This window comes from Mesoplodon densirostris, chromosome 10 (genome assembly GCF_025265405.1).
Source record: "Mesoplodon densirostris isolate mMesDen1 chromosome 10, mMesDen1 primary haplotype, whole genome shotgun sequence".
Classification (NCBI taxonomy): domain Eukaryota; kingdom Metazoa; phylum Chordata; class Mammalia; order Artiodactyla; family Ziphiidae; genus Mesoplodon; species Mesoplodon densirostris.
Window position 1 is genome coordinate 13,259,263 of NC_082670.1, and position 21,203 is coordinate 13,280,465.

Below are 21,203 nucleotides of genomic sequence, written 5' to 3' on the forward strand. Positions count from 1 at the left end.
TGCCAAGAGCTCTCTTCCAGCTCTGCAGACCCTTAGGGCTGGAAGGATTTGATAGACATGCATGCAGATGCAGGCAGAGGGCTTCATCTGCTTGGGCCCTGGAGGAACTAGTTTCTGGGGCAACTGCTGAGCCTCATCTATCTGAGACTGGGCACCGTGCAAACCTCTGAGTTTCTACAGGCATGAACTACAGGAAACATGAATGAACTTTCTACCTTCAGACAACTAACCAGTATACAGCAAAATTGTACAGAAATGGATGGATAACGCTCTATGAGCCAACAAAGATGCCAAATATTGTTGAAAAACAAAATTATCTCATCTCTTGCAAACAGCAACGCTCAGATAGGAGGAATAAACATGAACGGGACAAGCCAAGACATCAGATGTTGAAACATGCCTTTTATCTCAGAATCTCATCTCAAGCAAGACCAACCCTCTCCCCACCCCCAAAATTAGTAGGAAAGGCAATGCCTTATGTCACCCTCCCCACAACACACCTACCCAGTGATGACAGCAGATTAAGTAAGAGGGAGGAATTACGACCATATCCTCAGCCTTGTCTTTCTCCGAGGACCTGACACAAGGTAAAGACACATTTGCAATTGGCACTGTTATTTTATTAGTACGAGTATACTGAAACAATAAACTTGTACTGGTATACAGACAATTTATTTAAAACAATTTTGTTCAAATTTTGAATCAAACATTGTTTTATTATAATAATGAAATAATTTCTACCTAGAAAACCTGCAAGCACCATCAAAGAAAGGGACCATAAAATTCAATAAACAGACTCGAGTGTATCCTACAAATAGACACACCACGATTAGAAAATAGAATATGAATTCTTCCATTTTTTTTTAATATTTGTTTTAAAAAAGCTAGTGCAAGTACAATATTTTACACTGGAATTACAGAGAGTATGCACGCATATGGAAAAAAGTTCTCCTGTCACAATAAAAGCTCTTAACTATGTATGCACTTAAAATTTTCTTTTCAATAAGGTGCAAAACATCATTCCTTCCCTAGTTCTCCTCTGTACTGGCCATGTCAGTCTGATAGTGCCCTCAGAGTTCTAGTGTCTCTTTTCCCTTGGCCGGTGGGAGGCGTATGATGGGGAGGTTGGTGGGTCGTGAGCTGATATTAAAAAATACAACAGTGTGACTCTCAGAGATGGCTCTGGGACCAGGACCCCACTGGCTAGAAATTAGGACTCTCATCTTAACCGAAGGCCACCACGAATACTGGCTGGGCTCAACTGGAGCCTTTCAGCTGACACTGATTTGGGTTTACAGGGAGCAGTGAAGGCTGAGGAGGAAGAAACCTCCCCGAAAGGCCAAAAGGGCAGTTATTCACAGAACTGAATGCACAGGTATCAAGTTTAATGTTCACTGACTAAAGAATTCACCCCACTCCTGGACTGGATGATTTACGAGTAGGTGGTTCATGTAAGAAGCAGAGGAAACCTACACACCCAGCTTGGTAACCGCTCAGATTTGCTATTCCAGAGGACAGACTGTTACCTCGGCAAGGATGACTGTAAACAGCGCTTCCAAAGGGGGCCTTCAGACTGGCCATGGAAAAGGAGACTGGCTCATCGGCCATCCCAACAGCAAACGAACAAACTAAAGGGAAAGAAAACTTGGGTGAAATCTCCAATTATCTGCAGTGGAAGACTGGAGTCCTTTCAGATAAGAAAAGTGACGGAAATTCTTAAGAGACGGTTACTGTATAGATACTACCTATTGGCCAAAGCACTTAATTTTAATACAGCTGAACCATTTGTATGCGAGTCATGAGGATATGAACAACTGAAGCCACTGTTCCCTCCCGCCATCGTACAGGTAAACGTCAGCTACCAGGAACATCGCATGTAACAGTAAGGGAAGGGCTGAGATTCTGAATTTAAGAATTAGAGGGAAATTCGCTCAGTATCCCCCCCAGCTGTCCAGTTTCTGCTGGCTAACTTGATTTCTGGACAGAATATGACTTCTGAGAAGTTGCTCCACATTTATTTTGGCCTCTTAATAGGAAAGAAAAGATAAAAACCAAAGTAAAACAAGGCATTTCAACTGAAATCCTTGTTTTACCCCACCCCCCATTGAACTGAGGTGTTGGGGGGAAAGAAGGCTGAACGTTTTTTTTGTGTGTGTCCTCATAATGAGTCCTGTTTTCTTGGTAGCTAGGATCCCTTGTTACAAACACTTCTTGTTCAGAATTATATTCTTTGGGTTTATTGGAACAGGAAGTGCTGAAAATGTCAATCATCATCTCCGAAGAAAAAGGAGTTGCAATGGCTTAAGAGTTTAAGTAAGAAGGGAGCTCAGAGAAGTACTTACGGCATAGGAATGAACAGTATTCTCAAATTGCAGAATACAGAGTTACTCTCCCTCAGAAGAGGGTTCTATGTAACAGAAACATAGAGGAAGCATAGGTATAGTTGAAGAGCCTTTTACGTAGTAATTCTTCCAGGCCATAACCATACAAATCTGATCATTTAGACATGACACATTTCTATATACAAAAAAAACATGTAACTTTCAACCTTTGTGTTTTTTTTTTTTTTACAAACAAGGTATGAAACTCATTGTTTCAACAGATCCATATCTTTCAAACACTGAATGAATCATTTCGACATTCATTTTTCTTTTGTGCAATTTTTAAAAATATTACCTGTACTCCTCAAAGTGAGTGCTTCAAAGTTTTTTGTCTTCAGCTTCTCAAATTAGGTGTACATTAAAAAAAAAAAATCCCACAAGGTATAGTGCTACAAGAAAAGATCCTATCCGTAAGGTAACATATTTGAAGCGAGGTCATCTATGTAAAAGAAATCTCAGCTCCGGAGTAGAGGTGTGCAAACAGTTTGGAGTTTCCCTATCAACAGAAACACAACACTGTCCATGGAAAAAAAGAGGAAACCAACCCAACACAATGACATATGCATGTGCTTTATAAAAAAGTATATCCTCTGTATAGTTATTACTGGATGTGTTCTTCAAATTCTCTATTTCAGAAATTCTGGGTTGAAAACAAGGTGAAGCAAAGACCTCCACTTCACTTTAAAAACCAAAAAGCATAATTCCCTTTGCTTTCACATCACCCCGAAGAAGCTGGATTGGGCCACAGAGGCCGCTGGCCCTTTTTTCACCTGGGATCATCACGGGTGACTAGGAGATAGGAAGTGCAAAGGGTTTTAGGAGAAAAGAGACCACGGCTTGTTGGGCTGCTTGCAGTTCCTGCAACGGTGGCCATGACAACCAACACAGCTCAAAGAGCCCGGCCTTCGGTCCAGAGCTCTGCTGCTGCACCCAGATCTGAAATAGCCTGGCATTAGTGTCTTCAAAAGCATGTGAGATTCTTTTTCTCTCTCTATGAAATAGGTTTCCTTAGTAGTCACAGATGTTAAAGGGTATTATCAATTGTTTCCTTAAACAAAAAAAATTCCAAAGCTACACAACAAAAATAAATTTTGGCAACGTATTTCAGTAAAGATCAAACTATGTGCAAAGAGAGGATTTTATGATTACTAGGAGCTACTGTTCATCGTGAACATGCAGCATTATATTGCAATCTATGCAGTATCTAAGGAGAAATCCACAAGATGCAGGAAATCCAAACATTCCTTGAAGTTGTACATCCCTACTCCAGAACAGTCAAAGTGCTGCTTCTGGACACATCAGTGTACCACACACACGCCAGCCCCGTCCCTGAGTTAGAGGTGTGAAAGGTTCCGCAGAGTTCCTTAGAGGGGAGAAGGAGGAGTGCTGCCGCTTCCCGGTGGGGGACAAAACCCAACACACTCACCTAACAGAACACAAAGGGTCATGATTCAGAGTGAGGGATGGGATTGACGACAGCAATGAAAAATAACATCATCCCAAAACAAACTGGGTGAGTTGGAAAAGACAAACAATTGACCAACATAGAAAATTATCCTGAACGTCCAAATGAAAAAGCAATTTTGGATTTCCACTTTAAAAGATTTGAGGTAAGTGGCATCCATCTCTGTGTCCCCACCTCACCCCCAATGTGGCCCAGACAAACTGAAATAATTCTTAAGTTAAAACATTCTAAGGAAGGAACAGTCATTTTATATATTTAGAAATCCCTATAAAGAGAGGTTCTTGTTTGTTGGTTAATTGTTGTTTTTTTTTTCTTTTCGCCCTGACTAATTTCTTGGTGATTGTGTTCCACTGTAAACGCAAAAGGCCTGCAGTTACTAGTTTCAAAATGGAAAACAGGAAAGAAAGAAGAACGAAAGACGGGTTCAGTAAATATTGCAAAGTGGACACAGTACAGAGGCACATGGCTGATCCTCGTTAAGCTGCACGGCACGGAAGGGTTTCTATGCCTGTCATTGTTAGGTCGGCTACGCAGGCGCAGTGACAAAGGCTGCTCTGGGAGCCTTGGGGCTCGCCAACGTCTGCAGACAAGAGGAGGCCCCTGTCCTCTGGATGTTCTATTTGAAGAGAGAGCTGCCACAAAGGAGTGGTGACCATTGTTCACAGGTGGCCCCTTCCGTAGCCACCGGCCGGACGCTTGGAAGGCGCGCACACGGCGGGCCACGCTTCCTGCCCACGCCCAGAGGCTCGGCTCGAAGTCTCAAGGACACAGACCTGCCCGCTCGCGGAAAAGATCGTGGAACATGGGTTGATCCTGGCACTATTGCTCCAGAGTGCGCCTCAGAAAGGACTCTGACTCCTTCCTGTCTGCACTGCACATTCACTACTCCTCGCGGTGACGGGGGAAGTGCCGTTCTCCCCCTCCACCTCCTTTGCTTGACCTTTCTGCAACAAGGCGACAGACAGGGCTCCCGAAAGAAAGCTCCCTGCCCCAGGATTCGGCATCCGCAGCAGGGCAAACGCGCAGCAGGAGGCCCTCCCCTTCCTGGCTCCTTCCTTCCAGCCCTTCTCTGGCCAGAACAGGAAAGAGGGACCGAGTAAGGAAAAAGCCAAAAGGGTCTGAGCTTCCTCTAGAGCACACTGGTCAGACTCTATTGGCACGGAAAATATTGCACATGCTAAAGAAGCAAGAAAGTGAAATGGGACAATGTTTAGAAAGAACCAATTATTTGATAATTCCTATACCTGAAATAGAAGCACAAAAACGATGATGATGTCCCTATTGCTCCAAAACCATGTTATGTTTTCCCATTTTAGTGTTGGAGGTGTGGATCCAGTTAGTTCGATACTCGAAAGAAGCCAAAAGGTGGTGGGTGTTTCTCTGAGTCCACATGAGTTGCTGTAATTAGTAGTACTGGTGAGGACGACGTCTATGATGGCAGCCCCGTATTCCTCTTACCATCAACACAAAAAGAAAAACAAAGCCTAATAATTGCAAGTGCCCTGAGCAGAATATATGGAAGATTATAAGCAAGTTCTCTGAACAGAGACATTTTAAAAAATACAGCACTAAATAAGCAATATGACTGCAAGAATGGACTCACCCAGCTCTCTGCTAGCATGCTGAGAGGGTAATGAAAATCAAAGAAAGTCAAGGACTGGATCTAGCTATTCTAAACCTATTGCAATGTTTTTGGTACACCCCAGAAAATGGTTTGTAAAAATCAATAGTTCTGCTGAGAGCTAAATGTGAATACTAGATAGCCAAAATGTGGGTTGACATTAGAATTTTTGTTTAATTTGTGAAATGGAAAAAGTACTGTTCTCAATGGTAAAAGAAAAATCAGGTATTTGTTCAGATAAGTTGCAGCCATTCCAAGTAAGAATATTTAAAAATTTCTCCCTCCTTATACAACTTTTTTTTTTAAAGCACTTTAAAATGCACACTCAAAACCCACAAACAATATTTCAGATCTCTGGGAATAAAAGGTTTCAACTGTGAAATACCCTTTCTGGGTTTGTACCAAACATTAAATCTTGATTTGATTTCAGATGGAAAAATAAAAGTCATTCTGAAAATAACATCGGTAACAACAACAATAAAGTCATCGTTTTTTTAAAAAAAAACTTGCTCACATACATAAATGTCTTTATGGAAAACTCTCTCAATGAATCTGAAGAAAATTCTCAGAGTTGTCCTGCTAAGACCTGGTTTTATGTGACAGATGCGGTAAGAAGACCAAAATGAATTCTGAAAGGAACATAACCTTATAAAATGGCCTAGAGTTTAGGCAGGTTAGAAAGTAATTTTGCTACATTTATTTATGCTCGTTCAGTCCCCCAAACCTTTCCCACAATGTTATTGGATAAAAACTGCAGGAATATCACACAAATTATAAACTCAAGATGTGCAAATCGCAAGGTTCTTTAAAAGTTCGTCTTAAAAAGAAAAACACTGGACAAAAGTGAGTATTCTTTTTTCCATCCCTTTCCTCTCAGTTCCTCTGCCAGCTCTGCATATGCTTTTAATTCCTTCTCAAACATCAAAGTGAAGAGTGCCTCCTGTCAGGCTGTACTTGGTGGTCATTCATTGTCACATACTAGTTCAAAATTCACATTCATCCCATTAAACCACATTGAAACTTTCAACATCTTGCTCCGTGAGAAACTCTGCAGAGCTGAAATGTAGTTACAGTGTTGAAAAAAAAAGAAAGCAACTTAGTTTTTCTTCCCAAAGAGTTTAAAGTGAGATACAGTACTTGTTGAATGAGAGACCAAGATGCTTGGTAATAAAGTGTGAACAGCATTTTAAGTGCTTAGAGATAGTAATATATATGCTTATCTTCAAAATCTAATTCCTCACGTCACACTGGAATCTGAAAAAAGTGGCACCCGAGTTGTCCATAGTCATGAACTATAAACAGTACTAGAGTTAAAAGACAGAAGATTTGCAAACCCAATGCGAAGAGCTTCCGTGGCTCTCTTGAAGGGCAGTTTGTGTCTATCTCTTGGGAGTGAAGTCAATGCAATTAACCTGATTGGTTTTCCTAACACTGCACAGAGACCAGGGTGGGTTTCACTCTCCGCCACCTCTGCTGCCCACCACCCCCCGGGTGCGGAGCGATGGCGGCAGGGGCTGCCCTGCCCACCACGATGCCCTGGAGACATCACTGCACTAGTAAAGCAGAAACGAAATCCCATGGGTGGCAGTTGCTCTTTAAAAAAATATCAGTGCAGTCAGGCCCCATGGGGGGAATATATATCTCTATGATTAAAAGTCGCTTTTATTGTAAAATATGTTGGAGGAAAAAAACTGTTCTTTTACACGGTTAGTTTTCCATCTGCTGTCTGACGGCCTCTCTGGGATGCCCTGAACCTGGGGTCCTGATGCTGATTTTGCACGTGAGAACCTCATGAGGACATTCCCCTGGACCTCCAATCCCGTGCTGAGAGCAAGAGAGAGGGAGGCAGAGAGAAAGAGACCCTCACCTGCCGTGGCACCCGGGCACCCTCACTTGCACGCACGCACGCACCCCCTGCAGCCCGTTGTCCCGAAACCGGGAGAAGTCGGCACCCCATGGGTGCATCTGCACTGCTAGAAAAGGCAGGCACCATGGGGCCACGTTCATTTCCACCAGGATGCCCGCCTAGAGCCCGGGTTGGACCTGCCCCAGACCCTGCCTGCCCACCCGCTGAGAGACACGCGTGGAAAAAGCATATGCACCATCTCCTGCCCAACCCCCACTGTAACTCTAAGGACAAGGTTATAACAGAACCCTAAAGTAAGAGGATAACATGTAAATACTGTGTTATTTAGCCTACAGTACAGTAATCTGGATACAAATGATAAAGGAGGGCCAGATTTCCTTTCCCCACACGGCCTCTACTTGCCTACATTAGAGCGGCCTTCAATGCAAATCTTAACCTCCTGAGAAATGAGAGAAGGCTTAGGAAGAGTCAAAGGTGGCTCGTCTTCCGACTTCTCCAGTTTGCGGCTCTCCGGCGCCGACCACCTCCTCTTCCTCGTGGCCGCGGGCTTGCTGGGTTCTATTTTGGTGAGCAAGGGCACGGCAGGCAATCCAATTTTTTCTGGAAACTTCAGTTCGCCATTCTCAGAGAGCATCTGGGCACTTCCCTGATTGATCCCGTTTTCCTGCTCGGCGTACCTGTGTCTACTGCCCGCGAGGCCGTCGGTCTTTGAGTGCTTCAGCAGGACACTGGCGGGGTCCACGGCCTGGCCCTTTTTAACAGAGCCATTCTTCAGGTTCTTGAGGGTGAGCGAGATACAGACATCCCCAACGGAGAGTTTAGAACACGGCAAATCAAAGAGCTGGCTGGTTCTCTCCGGGCAACAGGATGACCAGCCCTGTCCAAACACAAAAAAAGGATACTCTACCAAAACTTCCACGCTGACCTGTGGGAACAGTGAGAGACAGGGAGAGGGAAGGAAGAAATGAAGACATTTTATTCTTGTTTCATTGTATACATTACACGTACACAGACATACACACGCATAGGTGAATGGAAAAAAATAAGACTCAGTTCCCCAAACCTCCTCCACCAACAGATGCAAGTGAGGCTCTTAACTTTCTGCTGTACCTGTACTTACCGTATATAGATGTTGGGTAGAAGCCGGTAGAAGTCCATTCGGTATTCAAAATGTCGTTTTACTGTGTATCAGCTCTACAGCTGGTCTCCATTAAAACAAGTCAGTGGAGCCCCAAGGATGAGGGAACACCTACTTAGTGTTCAGCACTGGGATAGCCGCTGCACGTGACTCAAGCCCAAGGTATATTCTTGTGGCTTATTAGCTCACTGGACAGATGCTGTTCTCGTGTATAACAGGGCTGAATACGGATCAGAGTTAGATTGTATTTAAGCACCATAAGGCAGGCACTTATGTGCTCATCACTGTGTCCCTGGCCCCTAAAAGAGTACCTGGCTCATGGTCGAAACTTAATATTTACTGGATAAATGAATGCGTGCGTACTCTAGGAATTTAGGGGGAGCAGAATCAGTGAGGGCTGGAGAAAGCAGGGAGGGCTTTCCCAGGACCCCAAGGATGGGCAGGATTTGGAGGGGTTTGAGGGTGAAATGAATACAGACAGCTCAAGGGCTTGGCTCATCTACATGGGCAAGCCCCAGGTACTCAACTCAGTCTCTCTTTTGTTTGAAAAACAAATATCAAAAGCAGGGGAAGCCCAGTATCCTTTCAATATCTGCCATTTTCTCTAGGCTACTATGTGCCATTCACTGTGATGAATTTCAATAAATTGAAAACAATAGTCTTGGTCACAAAGGAGTTCACAATCCAATGGGCAAGAGAGACACATGAACAATAGCTGCCAATCAATGTGGCGAGTGTGGTCACAGAGTGGGGCTCTAATACTTTGCATGGGATTAAGCTGTTCGAGGGCAGAGGGAAGGCATGGAAGAGGTGAGGAAGGAAGTCTTTTGGGATGAGGATACACTGTGCTGAGTTTTAAAAAAACAATGGGCCTGGAGGAGAGAGGAATGATTGCAGGAGAAGACATTCCTGGAAGTAGGGATATGTGAACAAAGGCAAGGAGGTGGTCTGTGTAGGGATTTGCAAACTTCCAGTGCAAGTATTACTACTGACATTAAATCAAGTTGAAATGCACTTGAGGTTTGAACAGTTTAATTTTCATAGACATTTAATTTCTTCAACTTTATGCTATATAAAAAAGAAAAAGAGAAGAATGAAGTAGTTTTAAACAGTCAGTTTTCAATGGCTTTTGTAGATGTAGTAGACCAGTTAATTTGGACCAACCTTCCTGATGAGGACAACTAAATACTCCAAACAAAAAAATCTCTGGACAAAATGTAAAAGAAATATGTTTTTCTTATGGCAGTAGACACAAAATATGACAGTAAAAAGGTCATTGGGTCAGGATCAGGAAAAGGTGTTGGCCAGAGATTTGAACCTGGTGTTTGATGCTATTTCCCCCTAAGGATATCTGTACATTCCAAAGTGGGGCAGTTAAAGTGGGCTTTGGGTAATCTCAAGAGCATGGGAGGTGGGTTTCAGGGGGCAGGGAATGGAATTCAGCGTAAGCCACAGGAGGGTGCTCCCTCAAAGCACTGAATTCCAGAAATAAGGTGAAGCAGAAGCAGACAGTTCCTCTCAATGTCTGAAGCTCAGGTTTTAATCATCTCATTCATCCCTAAACTTAAATTAAGGTCTTGAATTATTTCCACAATTTTTCAAATAAAAGACATTCAATTAAAAAAGGGGGAGGAGGTCCATGAGTAGATGAGATGAATAAAAACCAGCAGAGGGCTTCCCTGGTGGCGCAGTGGTTGGGAGTCCGCCTGCCGATGCAGGGGACACGGGTTCGTGCCCCGGTCTGGGAGGATCCCGCATGCCGCGTAGCGGCGGGACCCGTGAGCCATGGCCACTGGGCCTGCGTGTCCGGAGCCTGTGCTCCGCAACGGGAGAGGCCACAACAGTGAGAGGCCCGCGTACCACAAAAAAAAAAAAAAAAAAAAAAAAAAAACAGCAGAAACAACAGATACTATAAACAGACCCACAGGGGCTTCTAATATAGAGTCACCAAATGTAGACTTTAAAATGACTATGTTTACAATATTTAAGGAGATCAAAGACAAAGTTGAGGATTCTGATAGAGAACTAGAATCTATTTTTTAAAAAGATCCATAGAAATTCTAGAATGAAAAAAATATACAGCCACTAAAATCAAGAATGCAATGGATTTTCCCACAGAATAAACATGGTTTAAGAGAGAATTAGTGAACCGGATTTTTTAATTATAGAGATTTAGAAGAAACCATACAGAATAAAACACAAAGACAAAAGGATGGCTAATACAGAGGAAAGGGTATGAGACATAGAAGACTCATTAAGAAGACCTAACAGACACATAATTTGAATCCTACAAGGAGGAGAGAGAGAAGATAATGGCTAAGAATTTTCTGATACTGATAAGAGACAATGAACCACAGATTCAAGAAGGTCTGAACACCAAGCAGGAAAAATAAAAGGAAATTCTCACCTCAGCAGGTCATAGTTTAACTGCTGTAAATCAAAGTCAGGAAAAGAAAATCTTAAAAGCCCCCAGAACAAAATATGCATTACATCCAAATAAGCAACAGTTAAGTTTATAGTTGACTTCTCAATAAAAATAATAGAAGCTAGAAGACAATGGAATATCTTTAAAGTATTGAAGAAGAACTGCCAACCAAGACTTCTACACTGAGCAAAAAGATCCTTCAAGAATGAAGGCAAAATAAAGACATTTTTTCAGATAAATAATAATTGAGAGAATTCACCATCAACAGATCTGCATTAAAGAAAATACTAAAGAGTTCTTCAGGTAGAGGAAAAATGAATCTAGATGGAAGTTTGCAGATGCAGGGAGGAATGAAGAACAATGAAAATGGTAGATGTGTGAGCAAATTAAAATAATACGGTTGTCCCTCAGTATCCACAGGAGATTTGTTCTAGGACTCCCCAAGTATACCATAATCCAAGGATGCTCAATCCATTATATAAAATGGCACCAGTATTTGCGTATAACCTACGCACATCCTCTGTATACATTAAATCATCTACATTACTTAAAATACAATGTAAATGCTACGTAAATAGTTGCCTGGGAACTATTCAAGTTTGGGGAAATTCAAGTTTTGCTTTCTGGAACTTTCTAGAATTTTTTGCCCATAAATATTTTCAATCTGTGGTTGGTGGAATCCACAGATATGGAGATTTGACTGTATTGACTAAATACAAGAATATTGAAAATGTTGTTGAATTTCATACACAGGCACACATACAGAAACAAAGAATTAAAATATCCCACTTTAAATGTAGTGAATTTCCATGTAATTTACATGGATTGTGGCTTTTCTACTTAACCTCTTTATCTTTTTTTGATAGTATGATTAATCCAGTTTTAGACACACTTTTTGAATGGTATACTTTATTTGCTCCATAGAAGACCTAAGTGTTTTTAGAGAAAACAACTAGAATGAATTTATATGGAAGCCTATTACTATAGTGCGTGTGTGAGCATGAGCCCATATAAATGTGCACGTTATCAGGGGAAAATTTCATTGTCCTGGGTTATCTTAATAATGTAAAGAGAATGAAAAATTTTTGAGTTTGTACTATCTGTCAAACATTCAGGTACCCCTTTACAAAAAGCATTTTGTTTGATACAATATACTAAGTGAGAAAAATACCATTGTTCTAATTTGACAAATAAGGAACTATAGTTTCAGAGAGATTAAATCACTTGCCTAACGTCATGACTATATACTGATGGAGTTGGAATTTAATCCCTGGCTCTTTGGCCCCCAAACCCATTTTCTTTTTCCTATGTTCCTGATCTCTGCCCCTGTGAACAAAGGTATCGTAATACCATCAGAAGACACGAACTTAACATTTCCACTACTCCAAAAGTGGGGAATGTTACTTGAAATAAATAGGATCCAATGACCTGAGGTCGTGGATTTTTTTCATGATACAAAAAATTGTGAAATAGCATCAGCCTTATTACATCTACTATGCAAATCAAGTCTCTCTATATAAGTGTCATGAGGCTGATACAGAACTACATTCACATCACACATATATATTTGCATGTACATACGTACAAATATACTTACAAGTAATAGTATCAGATGGGGATACCAACTGAGTTCCAAGTGGGAGGACCAACCTGGAGCTGGCTCCATAAATCCTGTCCCAAACCTCTGAAAGCCATTAACATCATACACTGAGCAGAGGGAACAAATCCTACTTCAAGTGGCGACTGTTTGTCTGCATTTCCTAGATGATCCCGGGCTCTTGGGCAGAGTCTCACTGACAGACAGCCCAACACCTACTAACGAACAAGTTCTTGCTGTGTGAGCCATATTATACACATTCCTCAGAGCAGCCAATATTCATGTTCTGAAAATAACTTCTGCTGTGTACAAGTCTATTCGAAGACTTTTACATGTTGCCAAGTATCTGCAGACTCACTAAGAAGAAATGGCTTCAAAGCCTTTGTGACAAGTAACCTTACTGATGATTCCGTAAGCTGTGATATAGATGCACATCCTCCCCATTACATACACCATATTTGGGGGCATTTTGAAAGCCCTTCATTATCCCCCAAACTATGAAGGCAGGTCTTAGAGTTAAATGCTGTGAGATGGTCGATAGCTTGAACAGCCTACCTAAACATTCATGAAAGAAAAGTGATGGGGAGAGAGAATACATGAGAGGTGTGCTGAAAGGAGCCAATGATAATGGGATTTATTTTAACCTAGAGAACTTCGGGGAATTTTTCTCTGTCACTTCAAAGGCTTGCCTTTGGTCCCTTCCTCCTAAATTCTGGCTTTGTCTTCTCTCAAAAGTGATCTGCCATTCTGGGAAAAGAATGCCACCCCCTCAGCTGGGTCTGCACAAATCAGGAGCAAAAGATTCAGATAAATCTGCTCGTTGTAAGCAGTGGACTGGACGGCTCAGGCCACATGTTATTTTTCTCCTAATTATTCACCCTCGCTAATATTTATCCTCACGAATATTCTCCCCACCCTAATTATGTAGCCTGAATTATCTAGATAATGCACTTTTTTTTTTGGTCTGCATATATGTGAACTAAAGAAAGTTTTTGCCCTTTCATTGGTAAAAGTTAAACTCTTGTTGCACATATCTCAAATAAGCACACGAAAGTAAGTCATACTAAATCTATTTCAATTTTGTATTTAGGTTTGTCAGAAGGACATAAACATCCTTATAGGTTAACTGATCATTAACAGTTAATGAACAAATCATACCAACAGATTTTTCAGTGAGAATGTATATGGCTGGGTCTGTCCTCTTGAAACTCCCTTGGAGAGGAACATTATCTGCCTCAAAACATGTTGTCAGTGCCAACGGGTACTATTTTGGAGGTGAAACAGAGATGGTAGGATTTTGTGACATGATGTCACTTTAAACCAGAAATGAGTCTGAATTAGTTGAATGTGAGGTCCATGTGGGTCTCCCTCTGGGTGCTGAGAAATATTATTGTGTTCACACTTGAGGTTTTGCAGTTTTAAGAAAGTTCAAAATGTAACACTGAGCACCTGCGAAGTGTTAGGGACTTACTGTTTAAGACCTAGTACTTGCCTTCAGTAAGAAGCCAGAACATGTACGCAAAACAAGTAACTTCACCAGGGCGTATGTGGATACTGGCAACCATGTTACCTGGTGATGTCCACTTGGATATCTATGGGCAACTCAAACTTAACGTGTCCCAAACAGACCTCCTGATATGCCCCTGCCCGCTGGCACCTCCTGGGTTCCTCCCCACCTCCGGGGGCAGCGTCCCCATTGTTCCAGGGTTCAGGTCAACAGCCTGGGCATCATACTTTACGCGACTCCTTCTCCCAGACCGCACACATCCAAATCACAAGCAAATCGTACCGGTTCTCTCTTCCAACTACAGCTAGAATGAGACCATTTCTCACTGCTTCCACCGCCACAGTCCTGGCCAGGCCAGCTTCTCGCGGGGAGAAAAAGCCTCCGTGAATAAGCCTGGCGTGGTCTGCATCCCACCCCCTCCTCCCTGCACTGTAGTGACACTGGTCCCCCTGTTGGTCCTTTCACTCCAAAACACTCGTGCCTCTGGGTCTGTGCATCTGCTACTCCCTCCACGTGGAGTCCGTTCTGGCCTGTGCCCTCCCGTTCCCCTTCTCAGTGACAGCGTCACCGACCACCTATTTAAAATATCTACCCTCCATCCTTATCCTCCCCACCCCCACTAGGCTGCTTTACTTTTTTCCCATAGCACTTATTATCTTTCGATGCATTGTTTTGTTTACTTCCATATTTGCCTGTTTCACCTCGTCCCATAAACTCCCATGAGACTATATGTTCTATGGGGGCTGAGCTACTGCCTGCTTTGCTCATTGTTCTACCCCCAGGGTACAGAATACTTCCTGCCATGTAATAGGTGCTCAGTACAAATCGGAAAGACTAGTTCTGTGTTTGCCTTCCACGTGTCAAAAACGCCGCAATGGCACTACTAGCCAACAGAGGTCAATGTTTAGACGCTGGAGAGGCTCTGCCTGGCCTTGCTTCCACCAGCCAGGACTAAATTGGGCTTACAGTCCTCCCCAGGGAGAGGAGCGGGGCCTTCCCTGGGTCTTGCTGCTCAGCCCCCAACAGACAGCTTTCCTGGCCGAGGCATAGCTGCCCCACTCCAATGCTCCCCTGTCAGAGGCTGAGCTCACCCTGATTTCACTGAATCACACTTCAGTTACTTTCTCTCCAATCCTGAGGTTCCTTTTTGCTCTTTCAGCCACACTAATAACCATTAATTCACTTTATGATCTTGTCGGGGTTCAGACAGACCGATTAAACTCCAGGGAAAATAAACTCACGGGGGCAGTACCATACAAAGCCAAAGCACGTTACATAACTCCTGGCAGCTCGACACAGTCCGTTTTTTTTCATCCCATAAATATATCCTTTTCCAAACACTTTAAGCAGTCTGGAAGATGAAATGGGAGCATGAATAGCCTTTGTCCTGGTGTCAGCTTGAGGCCCCTCTGCCTTTCATCTCTGGATGTCTTGTATCCAGCACCTCTCTTTTTTAGGGGTGATCACCTCCCATCCTCCTGTGCCCTTTTCCCGCCCTCTTCCTGCTGCTGCAGGCACGCCCGTCGCTCACCACTGCTCCGAAGAAACCTGCCCTCCCCTCCCTCTCTCCAGCCCCGCTAAACCAACTCCTCTAAATCGATCACCTCCAACTTCTATTCAGGATAAAGAAACCAAGACAGCGAGGCAACACATCCTCACTTCTGGGCTGATAATTATTTATTCAATGTCACCTTCCTGTGTTCAGCAAAATTCCTTTAGCTACTTAAAGACTGCTGTATCTAAACACTGCATGCATATACGCATATTTATGCTGTTTGGTTGTACTTTTCAATGATAGATTGGTGCTACGTCTATATACACACATATGTACGTACCACCCAAAGCAAGATATAAAGAAAACAAAACGTCTGTTGCTTAACTTTGTCTCCATTTTCCTTCACGAGAATCCCTGTTTTCACAAATGCTAAGGGCATCTGTTTTACTAAACGTTTTTGCTTGAGCGTATCACAAATGTACAAATTCTGCCTGCATCTGGGAGCAAGGACATCACTCAGAAGCTGGGTTTCAGTGATGACGTCTTGCTTTTGGTGAAATGATTACATTGGGAATCCCTAACCTTGTCTGCAAGTGAAGTTCTTGGTCCGTTTCACCTGCAGAGAAAAGCCAGTCTGCTTTCCTCGAAGGCCAGTTTGCACAACCACATTCCACACGTCAAGAAAATCAGAGAACCCTGGAGCAAAGACGGAGGGGCTGACAGAGGGTTCCATTTACTTCGACGTTGAAAGATCATTAATAAAAACAGTCACACCTCTTCAATCGCGTGTAAGAGGGTCTGTGAGTGTTCTATTTAAAACATTTCATCACATTCGCGCTAAGCCTGACTCAGTCTTTGGTGGAAGCTGTTTCATTGAACCCACATCCCCGCGCAGAGACGCCTCCAAACACAAACCCCACGTGATGGATGAGCTAGGTGCTTCTCGCACTGTCGCTTGGCTCCCAGGGCCTCCACGGGACCCAAGCAGCAGGTGACCAGGGCAGGTCTGGGGCATGTGGGTCTATCCCACTTGCCCTCCTCCCCTGGGGTCTTAAAATGTGTGCCTGAAAGAACTACGGCATGTTATTTAGGGCTAAAAAGAAATGAGCTCTCAAAGCCACAAAAAGACACGGCAGCACCTTAAACGCATGTTGCCAAGTGAAAGAAGCCAGTCTGAAAAGGCTACATACTTGTAGGAGTCCAACTGCATGACATTCCGGAAAAGGCAGAACTATAGAGATGGAAACAGATCAGTGGTTGCCAGGGGTGTGGGGTGGAGTACCAACAGGTGAAGCACGAAGGATTTTTAGGGTGGGGAAACTAGTTTCTAGGACACTGGGGGGCTGGATGCGTGATACTACACATTTATGAAAACCCACAGAATGTACAGCACAGAGTAAACCTTAATGTGAAGTATGGACTTCAGTTAATAACCATGTATCAATTTAGCTTATCAATTGTCACAAGTATACCGCAAAAATGCAAGATTTTGATAACAGGGGAAACTTCAGGTATCTGGGAACTCTCTGTACTTTCTGCTCAATTTTTTGTAAACCTGAAACTACTTCCAACAATAAAGTCTATTTTTTAAAAAGCTATAAACAACAATGGTCCAAGAGAATCTGCTTCAGTAACACATGTAATGGCTTCCCTGGTGGCGCAGTGGTTAAGAATCCGCCTGCCGATGCAGGGGACACGGGTTCGAGCCCTGGTCCGGGAAGATCCCGCATGCCACGGAGCAACTAAGCCCGTGCGCCACAACTCCTGAGCCTGCGCTCTAGAGCCCATGAGCCACAACTACTGAGCCCGTGCGCCTAAAGCCTGTGCTCTGCAACAAGAGAAGCCACTGCAATGAAGAGTAGCCCCCGCTCACCGCAACTAGAGAAAGCCCGCGTGCAGCAACGAAGACCCAACACAGCCAAAAAAAAAAAAAAAAAAAAAAAAAATCCTCTTTGCCTTTAAATAAATAAATAAATACAATAACACATGTAAGATCCCCAAGCTGGGGGCACTTACGTCACACACAGGCTAAAGGAGAGCATTTTTCTTCTTTTGTGGGGAGGGGGAGGGAACACAGACACACACACAAAAATGTGTTCGATACCGTTTCTCTGCGGGAGCCTTTCTGGCATTAGAACTGAACGGATTCTCACCAATCACTGGACCCCAGGCCCGGTGATGAGCTTTGCTTTGAGGAAAGCCACTACCTATTTTCTGATTCATTAGGGTTCATGCCCACCAAGCCCTACACGTAAAATGTTTGGCAAGTTGGTTTGCCTTGGCTGCTAAGGGACTATACAGGCTTCTGCGTGGCTTGCATGAGGGCTCTGGCTATTTTTAGGCACCAACTAATCCATTAAACGCATAATGCTGCCACTGATGGCTCACAGAACGCAGCAGTCAAAATAAAAAATAGTGGAAGGAAAGAAAAGCCATCAGTAGACATGCAGTGATCACGTCATTGTAACACGCTGTAAAAGTGTGCGTGTGCGCGCACACACGCACACACACAGGACAGTCGGGAGAAGAAAATGGCACGGAATACTAAGCAGCCACCAAGGAGGTAAAAGGAAGCAGTCACCTTCCTGAATCTGGGACGCGACAGCCCTAATAACGGAGGCCAGCACTCAGGAAAAACGCAGTCAACGCCAAGTGTCACCCCAGAGCAACTCACAGATAAAATGTACTACAGTTCTGACAAAATGTTGTGTACTCTTCAGAAAAGTTGAGCCTGGGAAGAATGAGATGGAGGGGTTGGGTGGCTGCTCAGACAGAACACTGTTTTCCAGATGGAAGCCCAGGGCTCCCCAGGGGGGGCCATCCCGGGCAGGGGGCCCCCCAGTGGGCATGATGCTTAGATCCTCTCTGCAAAAGAAAGGGGCACGAGCCCGCTTCTGCATCGGTCCTCTTACTGATGTGCAGGACTGGACCACCCAACGATACCTCCAGTCCAGCTCACGCTCAGGAAAACGCAGATTGTGTTACAGGCACACAGGCTAGCATGAGGTCACGGAGCCTTCCTCAGAGAAGCAGCAGGATGGGTGCTCCTGGGCCACTCAGGGGAACGTGCCACAGGAACAGAGGCAGCGTAAAATGGCTCACTGTGCTCACTGGAAAAGGTCAGCCTTCTTTCTAGACTTTTCTAAACTGTCTCTCCTTCCATAAACTCTTTGGAGAGAATGAAGTCTTTTATTCATTTTTCAGAAGCTAACCTTTCTCTTCTCAGGGCCAAAGTCACCCAAGTGGAAGCAGGGAAGGGAAACTAACGTTGGCGAGGGCCTACTACGCGCTACCTACTGTGCTGGTTCCTTCGAACGTATTTCCTTTCATTTGTCTGACAACCTCCTTTCTTTGCACTACGACGTAAACCGAACGGAAGGCTCATACGTAATTTGTACCGTGAAGTATGTGTGCACGAATCTGTACGTGGTTTGCACAAGCTCCAGAGTGGTGGAGTATAGAGTCAGCCTTGGGTCTTTTCGGCTCCAGGTCCTGCATTTTCTGACCAGCTAACCTGCTTCCCACCCAAGCAGACCATGCTCCCTCCTCCAGCCGCATCACACTGGCTCCCACGTTGACGCTGTCACCTGGGGATCCCAGGGACTCGCCACAGACGAAGGAGACCACGGGCGGCTACGAAGAGGCTTCATGTGGCGCACACAGGCTGACAGACAAGGCCTGGGACGCCCCTTTTGTTCTCCCACGGCACCGGGGTGGGGGAACTGGGATGCACGGACGCTTTGCCTGGGCCGAGAAATACTGCACTGGGTAGGACAAAACCACACGGATGGTGACGAACATGCAAAAGCATTTTTCTCCTACGCTGCCTCATCTGGAGCTTCAGCTGGAGACCACCCTGGAGGTGTCTTTCACACAATAATAATTAGGAATTTGGCTCCTGAAAACAACCCCCTCAGTGAAAACTCCCTTGGGTCTATCAGGATGGCTTTCCTTCCAACGAGGTCTATGTGCTGATTATAAGCATGAAGTCAGCAAAGTTTCCCTTTATGTCCCCCCTTTGGTTTTTGCTTAGTGGATGCTAGTAAATTTTACAAGGGCTGTTCTGCACAGCAGGAAAGCAAGGGATTACAAAAACGAGAGGCAGCCCAAGATATGATCTTGTATAAGGAATCATGTACCCATTTTAGCGATGAGAAAACCCTCAGCTCTGAGAGGTGAGACCACTTGTCTTGCAGCCAACCAGACCCCAGGCTCGTGGCTTCTCCCCACCAGCCACACTACATTCACCGGGGATGCCCGTGGTTGGTTACGAAGTCAAGCATCCCTGTGGTCCTGCTTCCGTGCGGGATTTACGTCTGGGGTCATAAAGCCATCTGTCCTCTAGCAAACCACCGGTTCCTTCCACAACTTCCCCAATCCAATTTGTGAGTTTGCTAATTAAGTGCAACACTTTGCATGTTTCTAAATCTCCCTGTGGGTGCAAGTGTTAGTGATTTCTAATCCACTGAGCAGACAGACCAGAGGAGAAAACCCCACCGAGTGCCGCTGAGGATGGAGGGAAGCCCTCAGCCCTCGAGTGTAAATTAAATCCAGACCTTCGTTTGCTCTCTCCCTTCCCCCTCCCCGTGTCGCTTCCTCCGATTCCCTCCTGACCCTGCTCCTGTCACTGTGGTAAACACAGCTGGTGGAGTATTTTAGCTGTGATGATGTCAGCCTGTTTCTGATAGGCTTCGGGGTAAAGTGACAAATCACTGGTGGTGCCGGGGCCCCTCACTTGTGTTTCTACAGCCTGAAACTCCGGCCACCCTTTGGAGCCGAAGCCACAGACCTGTGTGCAGGCCCTGACAAACATGCTGCCTTCTAATCTGCACCCTGGCCGTCAGCAAGGAGACTGGTGGGCTGGCGATGGGAAGGAAATGAGACTTCACACACAGAAGCCGATTTCACCATCGTTTAAGCGTTCGCTCTGCAAAGGATCGAGTGGGGCAGACACAGAGAGATGCTTCCTCTCTCAGAACTGCCGGGTCGGGTCGATGTGAAGCCTAGAGGTCTGTGAAGCTCCTGATGACTACGGAGGCTGCCGGGGCCTTGGAGATGAGCCCTCAGCTCAGAGCTGCTCTTAAGGGAAAGAGATGCTAGGCCGGAGACAGCAGGCGTTTTCAACATCACGCCCGTCCGTGCCTGCCTCTCTTCACAGCAGTGCGTTAAGGATTAAAAGGACCAGGAAAAAACATGTTTCTTTCTCCTTCTGGTTTATTTTCCAGGCTTCACCCGGGGTCTGTTCAAAGACAACTTTGCTAAAGACAGCTTGTTCTTTCAACTAGTATCCATCCACCCCTAATCCATGTAGGACAGTGGGAGTGAGCAGCAACTACAGATGGGTAGTGAGTTCTAAATAATGATGCCCTTTTCCAAATATTCTGATTTTTGCTCTCTCTCTCTCTCTCTCTATATATATATATATATATATATATTTTTTTTTTTTTTTAAATCAGAACTCTGGGAAATCTTTCTTGGGCCTTACGAAAGGCTACAGCAACATCTCACCATAAAAAAAGAAAACTCTTCGGGGCTAAAAGCTCCTGGCAACACAGGTCCCCTGATATTGTGCACAATCCCACATCCGGACGTTCACAAGCAGTTCTGGAAAATGCTTTGGAAAATCGGGCTCCCCTACCTCACTTGATCTTTTTCTTTTAAATATACTAAAAACAATTCAAACCATTAACCAGTTTATTTTCTTTGA

At 44.3% G+C, this 21,203-nt stretch overlaps 1 protein-coding gene across 1 annotated transcript in view; it reads right to left on the minus strand.

Moving 5' to 3' along the window:
• Positions 1-1,616: 1,616 nt before the first annotated feature.
• ATXN1 (ataxin 1) overlaps positions 1,617-21,203 on the minus strand; it is a 200,622-nt gene continuing 181,035 nt past the window's right edge. The window contains exon 5 of the mRNA XM_060110834.1: positions 1,617-8,259. Within this exon, the coding sequence (XP_059966817.1) occupies positions 7,729-8,259 (531 nt within the window). The 3' untranslated portion in view covers positions 1,617-7,728. The remainder of the gene's footprint in view (positions 8,260-21,203) is intronic.